Source organism: Populus alba, chromosome 6, assembly GCF_005239225.2.
Source record: "Populus alba chromosome 6, ASM523922v2, whole genome shotgun sequence".
Classification (NCBI taxonomy): Eukaryota; Viridiplantae; Streptophyta; class Magnoliopsida; order Malpighiales; family Salicaceae; genus Populus; species Populus alba.
Genome location: NC_133289.1, coordinates 9,272,476 through 9,290,890, shown reverse-complemented (window position 1 = coordinate 9,290,890; position 18,415 = coordinate 9,272,476). Strand labels below are relative to the sequence as shown.

Below are 18,415 nucleotides of genomic sequence, written 5' to 3'. Positions count from 1 at the left end.
GCATTTTTGTATTTTTATAATGATATTTCTATTATTATAATATCAACTAAGAGGCAATTTGATATTTGATCAAATATAAAAAATAATAAACAATTAAAATGCATAGTAGCATAACAAAAATACTCTTAAAAGCAAAGGATTTAAACTTAAAGTTGGCTTTTTGGTCTTTTCATAATAGTTTTTGAATGATTATCAAGTCAACTCAAGGGTAATTTGATATTTGAATAAATAAAATTAAAAAAAAAAAAAAAAGCAGGCACATGCAAGGCACTTGAAGGCGGGTGGTAGACGCCTACACCCTTCAGATTGCGCGTGTGGAGTCTCATGGCCTCCAAAAATATCAATTCACCATGTTGTTGTAAGTGTCACCATATCATGTTCTTTTTAGAGTGGCACATGTCGTCATTGGTGGTTTGGCTGGTTATTAATTGACTCCTTTTTTTCTCTCTTTCTTTTCCTGAAAATTATAACTTGACCCTCTTTATTAGAGGTATTTCAACTTTAGTCCTTATTCTTTTGATTTCTAATTTTATTCTCAGCTTTTTTGTATAAGTTTTCTTTGTTTGCAATTTCGTCCACAAATTCCAATTTGACATGTATTGTTTTTTTCAAGGTAGTCCTTAATCTTTGGTTTTAAAGTTTTTTCCTTTGTCCTTTTTTAAAAGTTTTATTAGTTTTTAATTTCATTCTTGAATCCAAATTTATGGTATTATATTTTTAAATTGTCATTATTTTGATTTCTAATATTTTTTGGCCTTGTTATAAAAGTTTAATTTATTTTTAATTTCATCATTCAATTTAAATTTATGATATATTATTTTTACTGATTTGGTCCTCCTTGTTATTTTATTTTTATTTTTTTAAAGTGATTTTTCTTTTCAATTTCACCCTTCAATCAAAATGTTTTTTTTATATCAATTCGGATCCTCATTCTTTTAATTTTTGTTTTGTTCCTTTTGCTAAATTGTTTTTTTTCTTTTCAATTTCACCATTCAACCCAATATAAAATTTATTTTGTATTTCAATTTTGATTCTCATTCTTTTAATCACTATTTTTATAATTCTTTTGTATAATTAAAATTACTTTTTAGTAATTGGGTTTATGGTTTTTCAAATAGAATATTTCAAATCTAATGACCTGGATCATGAGTTTGAAAAGTTAACATGGATTAATATTTATTTTTTTAAAATAAATCAGCTTTATAATTCTCTTTATTCATTTTTTTAGGTTATTTCAATCTCATAATCTAGGGTATAAATTTGACAAGATATCTTGGGTTGACTCAACCTTGATTATCGGGGTTACAGGTTTGTTGTGTTAACTTAGATTTGGATTGACTAGGGCTAATTTTTCTTATGTCCTTTTTTTATCCCGTTTCATTCTTCCGTATTTAATAAGCTATAAATTATGTTGCATCGTTTGTCCTTTAAAAAAAAAAAGTTTCCTCAAGTTATCCTAATCAATTTTCTTTTTAAAATTTTATCTATTTACTATCATTTTTTATTTTTATTTTTTTAATTAAAATAAAATCAATTTATTTAATTCAATCGGTCTATAAACCAAGCCTCAACTTTTTCTTTATTTTTAAAAATACTTACAGTACCTGAAAATAATTTTTATATATAAAAAAAATAATCTGGCTCAGCAGTCAAGCACAAGGAAGTGTTATTAGCAGCCCATTATCTCATGCTCCCTTCTCCTATCTTCAGTCCAAGTTGAAAGTGGTTTTTTTTCCCGAAGGACACCTAACAAGTAGTAGACTAGCTCATCTATATACAATGCTATCCTAATGTCCAAAGCCCGTTAGGTTTAACATCTCTGGGAAAGACTTCTTTTATAAATATAATTGTATAAACAGATGTTATATATATTGAAAACTCACGGTATTGTTTCATAATAGAGACTGCTACTGCATAATTAATTCTTTTATTCATTCTCTTGTTTGATTTTCTAGTTTAACACCGATTGCAAACCATTTTTTTTTCTTTTGCGATCACCTGGAAAAAAAAAAACCTCTTTTACACGCTTTACCTTGAAAGAAAATGGAGTTAGTTTTGAGAGTGTTGGAACAGCTTCACGGATTGCCTTGCGTAGAACCAACCATTGAAGTTTCCTTGCAATCATCGACATAACCCTTGCTTTCTTATTATCCCAGAATTTCTGATTGCATTTTGCACTAACCAGAACTTGCCTTCTAATACTAGTTCATGAAGTAATGTTTGTGGCAGCCACCTCCAACAAGTCTAGACCGACTCAGAGACTCATTTCATCCTCCAAAGGGGCATGGCAGCATGCACCAGTTACGCAGGGATTCAATTTTTGCCAGAACTGCAAGGTAGCTTTTACAGACATGAGAGAATACCATAGATTAAGCATTAAGAAAAAAAAAATATAGAGATATTTCTTTCACTTCTTGCACACAGTCGCGGCTGCTGACTGGCAGGGCACGAGATAGAGATGGTGCAAGGCCAACGTCAGCCACCAACACGAAGCAGGAAGCTAAACACTCCAAACTAGACACCAACCAGGTTGCTATGTTCCAAATAGTAAACGCATCCATCCATTCCTTGAGAATTAAGAGTATATACAATTTTCAGAAAATAACAAGGAAAACTTTAATTGACAGCAAATGAAAATGATATGCGTATATATTGTTAATCATTTGAGGAACTGTCTTCAAAGGCCATTAGATACATTCATCCTTCCCCGATACAACAAACAAACGGGCAGCCAATTCAAGTTCCACTAATCTTTGGTTTAATTTTCTTGGGTAAGTAACCACTGAACAAGCCAGAGCCAAATACAGTCACATATACGTGTATGGATGAGATGATGATCAGGAAAGGGCAGTTTTCGGTATGTGCTTGGAGCTCCCGTGCAGAAAAACTCGCTGGTCTCTACAGTAGACACCTCTAGAATATCTGGAATAATAAACTAGTTGAGCCATCACTGAACGATCTGAGATCTGCAGGTTTGACCAAAGCCCTGCACAAGGGGCACGTCCTTTCCCTCTCAAACCTGTAAACCGACTCTCAGTTCAGATAAAACACAAATGAATTAACTACTGCTGGCTAACTGATTTCAGCAAGAGCAAATTATGTTCAAATAACAAACAGGAAATGAAATGATGGTTGTAATAGGTCATATAAACTGACCATTCTGATACACAATCCTCGCAAAATATGTGTTTACATCGAAGTAGTATAGGAGCGTGCATCTTTTCCTGGCATATGGCACACAGATCCCCTGCTGCATTGACCTGCATTACAGCATTGATGACTTAGAATGCATGGAAAACTATCCCATGTACTTGTCAAGAACCATTAATGCCACAAAATAATCACAAATCTATTGTATTAATCTGAGGAAATGATGAAACACAAGAGATAGAATTATTCATCTCAAGGCTATCATTGGATCAAAAAGGAGGTTTGCTATTGTATAAAAAGGCGCCAACTATTTGCAATCAAACAGCTAGGAAAAGTGAGAACGCTCCTGTTTTCAGCTTGTTCTTCCCCAACAATGCAGTGGCAGAGCTCAGAGTTTTTCTTTTGGGGGCGGTGGGGTTAAATTTTAAAAAAGAAGAAGAAGAAAAGAGACATCTACAAGGCCTTGTTAAAATCGAGTTATAATTATGTGCATAAAAGGAAAACCTTTAAATCCCTAAATAATTTTACAAAAAAGCATAAAATAAAAAGAAAATAATATGTAGGACATAAAATTGATCTTAGGTTTTGGGTGAAAGAGAATAATTGTATATTTCATGTTCTTGGCTTTAATTAAACAATTAGTAAATGGGATTCAACTATGCACAAAAGTGTACAATATAACTATAAAAGATCAAGGAAAAGGGAGTAGGGGGAGAGTGAGTATCATTAAAATGAAGAGGGATGGAGTATTCGTGATGTGGCATTTTATTAATGGCAATATTGAAATTGCAATACTTTTTAGGGACTTAGTTAATTATCCTTGTCTAAGGCTGATCCATTGATGCACTTTCTATTGATGGCTCTCTCTGCTTTTTTTTTCTTTTTTTTTTGTGCCATAGCATAAACATGGGCTATTTATTTCATCAAAACATAAATGAGTGTGGACTATTTACTATATCTTTGGGTCCTATGAAAACCCCTAAAAGAAGGAAACGAAATAACTGCAGATTTGCACCTAGATATGCGCTAATGTTCCAAAAGGGGCCCTGATATAAGACAAAAGAGAAATCAACAGTACCTGCTCTGATGTTGCATATGCCCCATAGTGCACCTCTTTCCGTGACAATGCCTTCAAAGCAGCAAAGAAGGATTGTACCTGCAATTTACCAACCAAAATGAGTGATTGAAGAAATGATAACCCAGGCTAAGAAGGGACAAGCCATTCAGCTTGCTCAATATTTTCCTAACCAAATGTAGGCCAAAGGAGGCAACAGGTGCAGGAAACAAAAACAATAAAATCACTAAACTTGTACCTTCTCAACAACAGATGTAAGCTTGAAAGTTAGATACAGCCCAGTCATGAGTGATGAAAAGAGGCTGCCATATTCTTTGTTCAAAAAGAAACGATACCAGACTGGTGTAGGCAATAAGGCTCTGTACAGCAGCATCAGGTACTCAATCAAAGTAAGCATTTGACCCTAGAAAAAAATTACCATGCTCAGAAAATAAGGCAAAATAATAAATGCTCAGGTATATGCCAAAAACTTCTTAAAGAGAATGACAGAAAGAAGTTGATTGAGACCTCCATCCGATTAGTAGACGTGCCAAACCCCAACCAGCTTCAATAGTCAGATCCTTTTTAAAAGAAATCAAAACTGATATGGAGAAATTTCTTCCATATTCTTGGCATAATAATGTTTGTTGCATTATTTTATTAATGGCTAAGATTTTTAGTTTTTGAAGAGTTTAATGAGAGTCTAAGACGCAGTTTGGTAAATCAAACATAACTTTTAATCCCACCATTGGATCCAATTGAGATTTTAACAAAAGATTTTGAAGGCCCTGTTTCTTGTTGGGTTAATATTTCATGATGATTGGAGATCGATAAGGCCTTCAAATATGGCTCGAAAGTAACTGTGCGGGATTGTCTTTATTTATCTTGGGAGTATTTGGATTCTTCATCCTATTTAGATCGAGAGTTTTAATTTGACTAGCACTTTAATATTTAAAAATTCTAATGCTAGTTGGATTCATAAGTTTTAATTGGAAATCTTTCCTATAAAGGATTTTAGTTTTAATTTTCCCATAACAGATTTTAGGAATAATATAAATAGGGGTGTCTAGTTTATTTTGAGAAGACTATAATTCAGATTTTAATAAAATACCAGTGAGTTTTCTCTAAATTTCTCTACAGCTTAGATCTATAAGCTTGGGCTTGAGAATCCTAACTTCTATCCATATTATATGCTGCGTCAAAAACCCAAATAGAACAATACATTCTATATGATATCTCACCTGTTTACGATAATTTCGACCTCTACTGTTCTTGTAAGAAATTAACAGAATACATTTGAATACCATTGCTGCCTGCCGGACCAAAGTATCTGGAAAAGAAAAATAATAAGAACCCTCTAAAAAGAAGAAAATAATTGCACACAAATTAAAGGGGTTCAAAACATCCCATTCACATATGAGAACATAATAGGAAACTGCAGTTAATTAAGGGGGGAAACTTCAGAGGAAGTCATGAGAAATAATTGATATTTCTAAGAGCTGAGAGAGGTCCTCTGCGTGTAGGTGTTTTTCTACATATTCCGTGCAAAACTTAACAAATGCATGACATATGAGATAAAGTGCCATCACTAAATTTTTAGGTTTTATTTTTTACAACATTAAAGCATAAAGTGCATCTTTAGCCAATCAGAAGTAGAGAAATATGTCAATAACTTGCAAACAGTAACTTACCATTCACCATGATGATGAAAATAGCATGCCAGAAAGGAGGTATAGATTTGGGGGGAAGCATAATCAATGGGTACAGAAGATTGTCATTTTGATGCCACCAGTAAACACCAACCACATGAATTGTGAATGCAAGAGAGATGCCAACAAGCATAGAGATTTTCCTCTCTCCCTGCAGAGGCCAACAGCTGCTAAGCTCAAAAATCATAATCTAATCCAACTAAGAGATTCTCAAATTCTCACTAAGCACAAGTCCCTATAGAAAAGCTCAGAAAATGTTCAGCAAGAATTAAATACCTTCAGAGCTGTTTGTTTTCGTAGAATATCATTAGACTTGAACATGACAACAGCAATCCAAATTGTAACAAAGAAGCCTGCAAGTCCTTGTATATAGAGCAATGTCACAAAAAAATTTAAAATTTAAAATTTAAAATATGAAATAAAAACTTAAGGAAAAAAGACAAGAATTCAACATGCTCTGAATTCTGTAAGAATTTTTTCCTCTAAAAAAAGTCAAGAGACAAACAACTAGTGATGTGATTAGTGAGCAGCAATCCATATTCTTTGGTCTTTTGTGAATGAAAATTTTATTTTCCTTTTTCCTACCATAAGAAATCATGAAAAAATATGTCATTTTAAACTTGTTATTGAACCGGGCAATGAACAGGTAATAGACAGATTTTTGTTTTGTGGTGGAAAAGCTTACTTCAAGAACGTTCATTTCTCAAGAACACTCCGAATTCAACCATGGTTTTAAGTGTTGGATTATCTTCCTCTTATTTTAAATCCCTGGAATTTGTGCCGTGTCCTCTTAATTTTCAATCCCTCTCCTCTTGTCTTACTTTCTATAATTCTTTGTTTGGTTAACAAAAGTTCTGGAGTCGGATCATCTGCCTAATCTAGAGGATCTTAAAACAAATAAGCACCAATCCACCCTACAAGAAAAAGGAACAATTGGAGAAAAATGGGTGGTGACATTCAAGATGAAAGGAATAGAACATAGTTTTTTAAAAAATGACCAATATTCACATGCATTTACACACAGAATGAAGGTGAGGCTGTTGTTAGAATATCAAGGGTGACAAGAATTGAAATGGTGGTTATTCTATAAATCGACAATGAATTACTCTCAAGCATAACAAACTAGCAAGTTAGCACCATAGACATTTCTTCTCTAGTTAAAATCTTCAGTCTTAATGCCTGAGAATTATGAAACACAAGACAGTGAAGAGTTCAGTTGAAGAGGATTGAGATTTATTCAACTGAGATGTAATTAGATTGAAACAAAAAGTGAGGTTTGCAACATTGATGCAGCTTTTTGCTTCCTAGAGACCATCCCTGTCCTTTTGTTCTTTGCTTTAAAGAACTTTCTAAAAATAACGTTAATGAAAAACTAAATACCCGGGCAATTGGCAAAGCTGACCATTCCAACAAAAAATCCCTGATTAATTTACATTCCATCTTTGGTGAAAGTATGCAGCCTAAACAAATTATCTATTCACTGACAGCAGTGGACAAAAACATACCATGCTCCCAATTTGAATCACTAAAACAAAATATGGTTCCCCCTGCATGCTTCACATGTTCAGTAACCATAATTTGTACAAGATTTTAGGGAATCCAAAGCTGTTCATGTTGAAAACACCACAATATCAACCCAAGAAGAATCCACCCAATATCATAGAAATGTAATTTAATCCAGCTCCATGGAATGATAAATCTAAAGCTCCAATTAAGAAGGTCAATTCTTTAAGATCTCTCTCTTTCAACCATATTTTAATATTTGACTTTCTTCCTCCCACTCCTAGTCCCTGTACTTAAGTTTTTCTTCCCTTCTCCCATCCTCTCCTCTCACAATGGCTTCCTATAATTCTTCATTTGGTTAACACTAGGTAATGGATAGGATCAACTACCTAATCCAATCATCACCTCAAAACAGCAAAAAGCCAATTCAGCATACAAAGGACCAGGGCCAATTGGAGAAAGAAATTTGAGATGAAAAGAAAAGAACCTACAAAATTTGGTAAGCCAAATGAGTCTATTTGACCTTACAGCAAGATTCACAAATATGCAAATTTAGATTTCAACATCTGGTGAGAGTGTGTGAAACTGTTTTGTGAAGAGCAGTGATGACAAGGATGAAATACGAGGTTATTTTGTACATGGAAAATGGATCACTCTGCAGAGCAAGATACTGACAGGTTAGTGCAATAGAAATGTTCTTCTCTAGTTAAAAGATTCATCATAAATAACATGAGAATGTAACAAGGAGGAATTCAGTGGAAAAGAGTTGAGTCATAATCAGAAACAAAAAGAGTAGTTAGCAACACCCGGGCAGTAATGGCAAGCAAAACAAAATAAATAACCTCCAGAAAACCACCAGTGCTGTTTTTTTATTTGCTTCATAAAAACTCGCTCAAACACATGCTGATTGACCAAGAAACCATTTGCAAGCTACTCATCCCTCCAAAATAACCATAGACTAATATCCATCCCATCATAGTGGAAGTCTTCCGGTACATCAACAATATATCTATTCACTAACAGTTTTTGCCAAGAACATAGTTGGTAGGAATTGTTTATCCAAAATATGGTTCCTCCACATGCTTCAAGCGTCCAGTTCTCCTTTTTACATTATTGAATTCCACTCTAGAAATTTAAAATAATAATAATAATAATAATAAAAAGGCCAAACCACTGATTTCAAGATAAAGCAATATACAAACAATACCTTGCAAATGCTGGCGAATGAAGACAACCAATAGAAGCAAAGAAAAAGGTAGCACTTGCTCAATCCACCTGGCAGCTTGCTGAATGTCATATCTCTGGTATGTTGAATCCCTCCCATTACCCCCAGCCCCATCAGCAGCTTCCCCATCCCCACCCACACTCGAACTCTGATGACTACCGGCACCACCAGTGGCATCTCCTCCTCCTCCTCCATGATCACTTCTCAAATCACCCTGTAGAACATCTGCACCCATCGTTTGCTGCTGTCCCAACACCTCATTCTGCCCTCCACCAACTTGCCCCACAACCAATCCACCAGAACCATCCCTGTCATGTTCATGCTCCCCCGACCCAATTATCCTAATCGCAACCTCCCCATTATTAGAGACCACCGCAGCCGACGAATCATCAAGTCTAGTAGAGGCAAGTCCTCCACCCGGAATCAAAGACTCTGTTTCTTGGTGAGTTGAACGAGTAGTTCTTAACAGACCAGAATACTCTAATAAAAGAGAAATAGGTGCTTGAAGAATACTAGAAGCTGATAACATTCCATATCTCCTCGAAGAAGAAGGTGAAGAATTGTTGCTGCTATTACTATTTCCTCCGCCTCTGCCTCTGTACGGATCAGAAATATTCCCTGACCCTTCCATTATCGTATCAGCAGTAGATGATGCCCTAGCCCTAACCATCACATATATTTTATATTATTATCACCCTGTCAAGTTAAGAAATTAAAAACAAAAATTGATCGAAATTGTAGAGAAGAGGACAAGGGAATAACACTACCTACGAAAGCGAAACTCCGTCGATGAAGACAAAAGGGAGTTAGAAATAAGGAGGATATTAGATTCGAGGAGGCATTCGAGAAACCCTAACCCTAATAAATATGGGGGGTTGAAGGGAGGTCAATGAACGAAGAGAAAAGGAAAAGGTCAACGACAAAGAAAGCGTCGTAACTTGACTATTGTATCGCCATTAAAGGGAGAATCGATCAAACAATCAATCGGATTTTTCTTCTTCTTCTTTATCTGGAACAAAATTGAAAAAACAAAAAGAAAGTAGGTTTTTAATTTATTTATTTTCCCTCTTCCTCCCTTCTCTTGTTTCTCTCTCTACGTTGATGGTGATGCTTACACAGAGAGGAGTGAGGGAGAGGGAAAATGGAGAAGGGCAAGTACGACAAAGGAATTGTTGCTGATAGCTCAGGGAGGAGGAGGGTTGGTCTCTTCTTTCATTTTCTATACACATGATAATGATTTGATTATCAAAGTAATATGGTGTCCGCTCCGCGGTATATTTCCTCGGCAGCAGATAATCACGGGTCAGAGCATGTTTCTTTTTAATAAAAATATTTAAAAGTTGCTAGTGTATTTTCTAACAACAAAAACAAAACTCAATATCTGATATTTATTAGAATGAAGATTTACGGTAATAAATACTAAAAAAAAAAATCTTCATGCTAACTAAAAACTAATCCCTAAAATTAAAAAAATACATGCAGCTAAAGAATTTGATAAATATGTTGGATTTTTTTTAACTTAATTATATGGCATTAATTTATTATATAAAAAAATAATAATTTTAATCTCATTGAAAACACTAATTTTCTTGTAACAACCTTCTTTTTCTTATTAATATCTTTAATTTAAAAAAATCTAAAGGTTATTTCTATGACATTTATTTAATTAACATAAACTAATTTAGAAAGAAAATTTCCCTCCCCACAAAATATTATTCACTTTTAATAGTGTTTTTTTTTCAATAATTTTTAATTTTATTTTTAAATATTGAATTTATTTATTTTAATTTCATGACTTAGTTGTAAATTTGAAGATTTAACTGGTATACTTTGTATATATTTTTTAGTTTGTTTTTTAATCAATTTCTTCCTTCAATATTTGATTGATTTATAATTGAGCTTCATAATTTTTTTCGATTTACTTTCTACAAGGTTATTTCGGTCTCATTACTTAGATCGCAAGTTTAGAGGTTAACCTAAATTGACTTGGGTTATTTTTCTTGTCTTTTATAATTTAATTCTTCAACGTTAAGTTTGATTATCCCTGTCTTAAGACTTTGATCGCGGATTTGGCCAATTAATTTGGGTTTTTTTTTCATCTTTTTAGTTGAATTTTCTTTCTAGTTTCATCCTTCAGCATTTCATTATTTTGGAATTTAGCTTTATTTTTTTATTTTATTTTTTTGCTTTTTATTAGAGTATCTCGATCTCGTTATCTAGGTCATAAGTTTGGTGGGGTAACCCGAGTTGACTCAGGTTATTTATTTTGTATTTTTTAACTATTCTTTAAAATTTTATTCTTCAACATTAAGTTAACTGGGAATTTATCCTCATAATTTATTTCGAATTGCTTTCTACAATGATATCTCAATCACATGACATGGGTTGCATCTTTAACAGTTTAACCCGAGTTAACTTAAGTTGTTTGTTTTTTATTTTTTTTTAACCCCATTCTTTAACACTGGGTTAACAAAGAATTGAGTTTCATAATTTTTTTTAATTTGTTTTTTATAGGATTATCCTATTGTACTTGTTATAAATTTGGCAAGTTAACCCGGGTTGACCATAGTTGATCCAATATGTTTTTTATCTCAATATTTTTTAAAAAAAATAGTCTTGAAATTTTTTTAAATCAAACTATATTTTTAACAATTATTCGAGTTGTTTTTAAACCATTAGAGTTGAGTCAACCTAATATGGTTAAATTTTTTATATTAGAAGAAATATTAACAACATGTAGACATTGTTATATATTAAAAAAATTGATTTGACTTGTAATGTCACGTGGGCCAATAATCTAGTAAAAACTAAAAAAACATAAAACAAATTGTGACGATCTATTAGACACCATTTTGGCACTATTCCAATAGCAAATTTCAATTCTAAAATACTAACATTATAATGACGTTGATTTCAAACCCGACCTAGAGATAAACTCGAGGTAAATTTCGAGTCAAAGATTAAGTGGGTTAACTCAAATCAATCTTTTTTTTATATAAACATATAAAAATAATATCATTTTAAAAAAAATAGAGGTCAAAGGATTTCCCTTAGGCTAACTGTGTTGTGGATCAATCATTTTTTGATTTTTCTATGGGATCGTAGCAGGTGAATCCTCCCTCTATTTCTATTAGTACCCAACGCAGCCTAGGCCCTATATCACTTGGTTCACTAGTCAAACTACTGAGTCAAGTCAAGTTTTTAAATAAATAGCATGTCAGGTTATCTTAATCTCATTACCTAGATCAATCTATTTTTTTATTTTATAAATATGTAAAAAAGGCATTGTGTTCTTTTTTTTTAAAAGAAAAGATAAAGGTTAATGGGTCTTTACTAGGTTTTTCTATGGCTAATTGATTGTTTAAAACTATAACTCAGATTATTAGATTTTTGTTCTTTTATTAAAATGCATTTGTAACGCCTAAATATTTTATGAGAAATTTAGCATGGAACCAGAGCATATTGCAAACCCCTGTATAATAAATAACTAATACTCCATTATTAATGGATAACAAAGGGAGGGTAAAATTGGGAATGCAAGTTGCATCACAAATTTTTGGATTGTGTTTGGTTAAAGAATTGCTTTGTTTGGATTGCTTGATGAAGTATTTTTACTTGTTAATGTCATTTGAAAAAAAATATTAGTCAAATAAAACAAGTAGAAAGAAATTAGCAAAATATCACAGTTTATTATATGTCATGAATAAGAACACAACATTTAAAGTTATAGCCGACGAGAAATGTTGTATTTCAAGAAAATTATTAAATGTGTTGACACATATTACAATAAATAAAAAAAAGAGACAAAGAAAAAAAGAAAGATATCTTGAAGGTACATTAAAGCTTCAATTACAACATCTTTGGTGTCATAAAAAAAATCTTGATGAGATAAATCAAACGACATTAAGAAATGTCACTAACAACGACTGGAATGGATCATACTATTCATCTAAAGACAAGTGAGCAATTACAAATGTGTGAGAGAGAGAGAAAAAGGAAGTAAATAAATAATAAAATAAAAGACCCTGAATATACATAGAATATTCGATTATGACATCACCAGTATCATAAAAATGATTTTAAGAAAATTAATCCGACAACACTAAGAAAAAGTCACAAATAATGATCAGAGTGAGTCATACGCGGTGAGTGAATCACTTGTCTTTGGACAAAGAGTGTGCTATTTGTCGAGTGTGACCTAGTCAAGTCATCGTTGGTGACATTCCTTGATGTTGTTGGATCCGTCTTGTCAATATTTTTTTATGGTACTAGTTGTGTTGTATTATGAGTTTTGGTTTATCTTCTAAGGTTCATTTCTTTTTTTCCCCCCCCCCCTCTCTCTCTCTCTCTCTCTCTCTCTATTGCAATTGCTCGCTTGCCTTTGATGGGGAGTGTGGCACTTTTTGGTCACTATTCGTGACTTTTCTTGGTGTTATTAAATTTTTTTTATCGAGATCTTTTCGAAGGTATTGATGATGTCATAATCAGAATTTCAGCGAGTTTCATGGTTTTTTTCTTTCTTTTTTCTCTCATGCTATCTATCTCTGCGTGATAACTTTAAATTAGGGGTGATCATTTTCGGTTTGGTTCGGTTTTTACCTATAAAAAACAACCAAACTGGTTTTTTTTGAAAAAAAATCGAAACCGAACCGAAACCGAGTCAAACCGACCGGTTTCGATTCGGTCCGGTTCAGTTCTTGATTTCAAAAAACCGAGAAAACCTATGCCTCATTTCTTGAGCCTTGTCACTATCAAACAAAACAAACTTAGCAAGATCTTGTTTGAGATTCAACTAGTATTGTTTGAGAAACAAAACAAACTTATGCCTCATTTCCTTAGCCTTGCCACCATCGAGATCCAGCAAATGGAAGTAGTGGTCTTCCTTTTCATTCTCAACAAGTTCAACAGTTCCCTCTCGTCCACTCCTTTTCAACTTCTCATAATAATTCTTAGTTGCAACAATCCAAGTCTTCCTCAACTATAAATATCAGCGTTTTTTCGCACCCAAGCCTAGTAAGATCCGCTACACCCAGATTCATCCTAGGATCAAGAGGCAAGAGGGTGCTGCTTCTAAGTCTATGGAGAGGGAGAGAAAGAGGGAGGGGGAGATGAAGAGGCAAGGGGGCTGAGGGGGAGGGGGAGGGACAAGGAGAGGCGAGAGGGGGCTAGGGTTACTGGCTGGGGAGGATAACTTTTTCTATTTATAGTACCATTTTATATTTATAGTATATTTTTTTGAACCGGTTCTGTTCGGTTTGGTCCGGGTTAACCGGTTCTTGCATTACAAAACCAAAAACACAACCGGACCGAGATTTTTTCTAACTATTCTAATTGGTTTTATTTTTCGGTTCGGTTTTTTTTGTTAATATTTTTTTGGTTTTCTTGATTTATTCGGTTTTCCGGTTTTTTTGCACACCCCTACTTTAAATGTAGCATTTCTTAATCGCTATGCATACTAAACTATGATATTTTACCCTTTTTTAAAAAAAAAAATATACTATTTTACTAAATTTTTATTTCTAAACAATGCTATTTTTCTTTTTTAAAAAAATCAACTTGTTGTATCAGAAGAGTCCTCGAAGGGTACAAGTTACCAAAAATAGCCCGTGAGGCAGCCCCTGGTATTTTGTGCAAAGATGACAGATTTTGCACATCCATGTGCTTCCAAGGCGTACTTTAGCATGCGTGGTCCAATACGGAGAGGAGTGTATGGTTTGCAGGATCCAATGAGCTGGAATGACAATATTTAATTTAATCAATTAAGCTCCAGAACTCAAAAAAATTTGTTTTATGTTTCTGATATCAGGAGTTAAGAGCTAGGATTCCAATTGCCATTTTTTCTGTTATTCTTCTTCTGCATGGAGTGATTATTTCTTTGTAAGTTACTGTGAATAATACAAAAATTTAAATTTATTTTATTTAAATTATTTATCTAAGTTTTTTTTATCTTATCATATATTAAATCATAATAATCCAAATTGAATTGAACGGTTTAAATTTAATTAATATGACAATAAATGAATGTATAAACTAGGATTGGTTTGGATTTTTAATTTCATTCAACCTTTTCCTATGTCATTTATTCCAATCATTTATGTAATTGTAGTTTTGTTTTTGTTTAGAATTAATTTTTTATATATATTTTTACATTATTTTAATATATTGATATTATAACATAATTTTTTAAAAATAAAAAAATTATTTTAATATATTTTTAAAAAATACTTTAAAATTTAATCATCACAACACTTTAAAATATCTCCAAAACTAAAAAGGTGTTTGAAAATATAATAATGGTTGTTTTTCAAAGTAATTTTCATTTTAAAACACATTAAATAATATTTTTTTTTATTTTTAAAAAAATATTTGTAATATTAGCACATCAAAATAATATAAAAATATCAAAAATATATTAATTTAAAATAAAAAAAAATTAAATTTTTTAAAAATATTTTTAATCATAATATCAAATAAACAGTACCTAAATCATGATTGCAATGAGCAAGAAGTCCACTCCATTAGTGCCATCTTCAACTTTTCAAGATCAACTTTTCACGCCGGTTTATGCTGCTTTACCTACAGGATTTGCTTGAAAATGAAAGATAATCATGCTTTCAAATTCAGCGATAGATTTTTTATATGACCAATTAGCAGCAGTAAAACACACACACGTGTATCTGTAAATATTTCGAGATAGGTGATTTTCTTGAGAGTCTAGACTACCTTTCTATTCAGAAATTGATTTAAGAAAATACCTTTATTTTATTTTATTTTATTTTGTCTCTGTCTGGTTTTAGAAAGCCGTCGTTGAATTAACCTCCGGTTTGTTTATTCAATTCACATTTCTTACTTTCTTGTTTGCCCTTTCAATCTGACCTTCAAGTTGAAGGCAGAGGGCTTTGTTTGTGGGTGGTCGCCGCAACAATCCCATGGGCATAATAGTAACAAGACAAAGAACAGTCATGTGAGGGGTTTAACAAATGTTTTACACACCAGTAAATCAAAATAATTAAGATTACCATTATTATTATCGCTAATAAATGTTTTCCCCCCCCTATTATCTGCTGGTGTTTTACTATTTTTAGTGTTTATCAGCCATAGCGTTCATTCTTTGAGTCCCCATCAGCAGCTTTTATGGTGGCAGCATACTGGTAGAAAAAATAGTAGAAAATTTATATCCTTCAATTCTCTCTCCAGTCCACACTGGTTCATCTCCATCATCATCTAGAGAGCTTATCTCCTTCCTGTCTTTTCCTCTTATAATCTCTACTCCTTTTTTCTTCTTTTTTTCACCCTCTCTACTCTTTTCTCCATATATATAATATAAGAGTAAAAAGAGAGTGAGAGCAGTGTGGGGGTCAGTTCCAAAAGCAAAATAAATTATTTGGTTGTGTTACTCTCTTGATTCAACCATAATGCAGATGGGTTTTGGTTAAAAAGATTCCTCCTTTTAAATCTTCTTGCCTAGAGTTAATCATGATTTATTATCTCAAGATTCTTGCTTGGCTAATGTGAATCTTCAGCAGCTTGGTTTTGAAGAAGAAAAACCTCTAATTTTTGTCAAGTGAAAAACCCCTTTGGAATTCTGAATCCAGGTACTAAAAAGTCTCTATCGTTGCTTTCGCTTTTTCTTTGGAATGTGTATTATTTGGCAGTCATTTTATTAGCCCACATGATTTGATTAAATTCTAAGACTTTTAATTAGTTGCTGTAATTGTGAAGATTGGTTCTTTAATCTCGACTCTTATTGAGAAAATGCTGCGAAGATTCGCAAAGCTCTGTGTTTAATTTGGGTCTATAAGAGAGCGTCTTGTACAAGCAATTCCAAAAGAGAGGAAAAATTAAAATATAAAGGGTTTTCTACCGTTAACCTTTCAGAACTGCTTTACACTCTCTACTTGGCGAATCTGGGGTTCTTTTATACAGTATCCGTTGTTTACATTTTTTATTTTTATAGGTATAGAAAAAGAGAGAGATATGTATAGATAGACGTGTCACCCACCATCTATGGAGTTGCAAGTTTGAGGCTTTGTAGTCGTTGAAGTTTCTTTGGAAGAACTTAGCTGCAATTTCTCTTCAAGTTTGAGTTTTTAGTTTCTGGTTTGGATTTGGGGTATTGTTAAGGAGAAGATTGTGAGGGCTGGCTTCGTGGTTGGTTTTACTTTTGGGTTTTGCAACGTTTTTTGAGTGTTATTCTGCTGAATTCTAACATCTCAAAGCATCGATGGGGCTTCTTCGAAGTCTCGCGATGCTTTCTCTTCTTACATTGATCCTCTGGTTGCCGAGGTTTAATGCTCAATCAACAAACAGTGCACGTGCCCTTGATGCTCTCCTCCAAGATTATGCTTATAGGGCATTTGTTCTACCTAGGACTGGCATTCCGTATGATGGGATTGTTCCTTCGAATTTGACTGGGATTAAGATTGCCGCCATGAGGCTCAGGAGTGGTAGCTTGAAAAGTAGAGGTGTTCGGATGTACAAAGAGTTTGGGATTCCAGAAGGAGTAGTGGTGCGGCCATATGTGGAGAGGGTTGTTTTAGTCTACCAAAATTTGGGCAATTGGTCTGGGAGATATTATCCGCTGCCTGGTTATACTTACATTGCTCCAGTGTTGGGCCTTCTTGCTTACGATGCTTCAAATTTATCTGCTACGAATTTGCCTGGATTGGACATCATGGCATCTGGTAACCCCCTAAATATCACATTCCTGAATGTTCGTTCAGCTGCTGATGGGTCTATTGCGAAGTGCGTGTGGTTTGATTCACATGGTTTTCCAAGTTTGAGCAATGTGACGTCTGGAAATGTATGTTCGACAATCCAGCAAGGGCATTTTTCAATAGTTGTTGAGTCTCTTGCCCCTTCTCCAGCACCAGTGTCTCCAACTCCATCTCCTCCAAACGTGGGTACTGGGCCAAGTGGAGGGGGGAAGAAGAAGAATTCTAAAAAAGTGTGGCCAATTATTGGGTCAGTTCTGGGTGGATTGTTGCTGTTAGTGCTTTTGTCATTCCTCATATTGTGGGCACAGAAATTGAAGCAGAGGAAGAAAGTGCAACAGATGGAGAGGGCTGCAGAGGTGGGGGAATCCCTGCAGATGACAATGGTCGGGGAAACAAAAGCACCAGCAGCAATGGTGACTCGAACACAACCGACCCTTGAGAATGAATATGTGCCATAACTCCTGCTTGTACAAGTCCTCCCGCCTTTCCACACACATTCTTATTCAAGCTTCATTCCTGTATTCAGAAATTCTTCCATTCACACCTTTTTTTGGTGGCGTATTCTTCCTCGCCTCGTTTGGTTCTGGTAGGCTTTTCATTGTAGTGTGGGTAATATAGGATTTTTGTGTAAATCTGTTATCACCCACAAACCCTCCATAGTTTTATGATTCATTGTGGTGTGCATTATAGCCAAAAGTAATTTTATTATGTGATGAATTTAGTTTTCTCATTGACTTAGAATAAAACTTTTTGTGGCGCCTTTCTCTATAGATAGATTGTTTTCTGAGTGTTCCTCTGATACTGCAGCACATGGATTACCACTTACCAGTGACCTGAAGTGAAGCTTGGTTTTAACAAGCTACGGCTTCAGTCATTCGAATTGAGTCCCTTACTTTTTTAGCCAATATCAGAGTTTTGAGTCTGTCGGTGAACTTCATTTTCAACTCTTAATTTCTAACCTCACAGCAGATCAAGAAAACTTACCCAACACTGATTGCATTTGTGTGTTCTTATGAGAGTAGTGGAAGATAATTTTCTCCCATCATCATCATGAAAT

The 18,415-nt window shown here is 33.7% G+C and overlaps 2 protein-coding genes across 6 annotated transcripts; one reads left to right on the top strand and one right to left on the bottom strand.

Annotated features, from left to right (window-relative positions):
* Positions 1 to 2,545: 2,545 nt before the first annotated feature.
* On the bottom strand, positions 2,546 to 9,883 carry LOC118048250 (uncharacterized). 3 transcript variants are annotated; one of them, XM_035057854.2, is made up of 9 exons: positions 9,409 to 9,883; positions 8,624 to 9,337; positions 6,190 to 6,275; positions 5,896 to 6,064; positions 5,446 to 5,534; positions 4,464 to 4,628; positions 4,229 to 4,306; positions 3,157 to 3,260; positions 2,546 to 3,019 (listed from the first exon to the last, which is right to left on the bottom strand). In XM_035057854.2, exons 2-9 carry the CDS (start codon positions 9,309 to 9,311, stop codon positions 2,914 to 2,916), a joined length of 1,485 nt encoding a protein of 494 aa, XP_034913745.1. In that variant the 5' UTR covers positions 9,312 to 9,337; positions 9,409 to 9,883; the 3' UTR covers positions 2,546 to 2,913. The 3 variants fall into 3 exon arrangements, with proteins under 3 accessions (XP_034913745.1, XP_034913747.1, XP_034913746.1); XM_035057856.2 differs by having other exon boundaries at positions 8,624 to 9,303; positions 9,409 to 9,882; XM_035057855.2 differs by having other exon boundaries at positions 6,190 to 6,266; positions 9,409 to 9,881.
* Positions 9,884 to 15,492: 5,609 nt separating this feature from the next.
* LOC118048252 (uncharacterized) lies at positions 15,493 to 18,128 on the top strand. Of its 3 annotated transcripts, none has more exons than XM_073409936.1 (2): positions 15,493 to 16,236; positions 16,861 to 18,128. In XM_073409936.1, exon 2 carries the CDS (start codon positions 16,866 to 16,868, stop codon positions 17,814 to 17,816), a length of 951 nt encoding a protein of 316 aa, XP_073266037.1. In that variant the 5' UTR covers positions 15,493 to 16,236; positions 16,861 to 16,865; the 3' UTR covers positions 17,817 to 18,128. The 3 variants fall into 3 exon arrangements, with proteins under 3 accessions (XP_073266037.1, XP_034913749.1, XP_034913748.1); XM_035057858.2 differs by having other exon boundaries at positions 15,494 to 16,236; positions 16,883 to 18,128; XM_035057857.2 differs by having other exon boundaries at positions 15,494 to 16,236; positions 16,599 to 18,128.
* Positions 18,129 to 18,415: the final 287 nt, after the last annotated feature.

Bases quoted from the DNA above. Each gene is read 5' to 3' on its own strand.
- LOC118048252 (XM_073409936.1), top strand. From the start codon at position 16,866: ATGGGGCTTCTTCGAAGTCTCGCGATGCTTTCTCTTCTTACATTGATC.
- LOC118048250 (XM_035057854.2), bottom strand. From the start codon at position 9,311: ATGGTTAGGGCTAGGGCATCATCTACTGCTGATACGATAATGGAAGGG. The intron at 6,276-8,623 runs GTATTGTTTGTA...TCTATATACAAG, and splicing joins CATTCGCCAGCATTTGCAAG to GACTTGCAGGCTTCTTTGTT. The intron at 3,261-4,228 runs GTACTGTTGATT...GCTGTAATGCAG, and splicing joins CATATGCAACATCAGAGCAG to GTCAATGCAGCAGGGGATCT.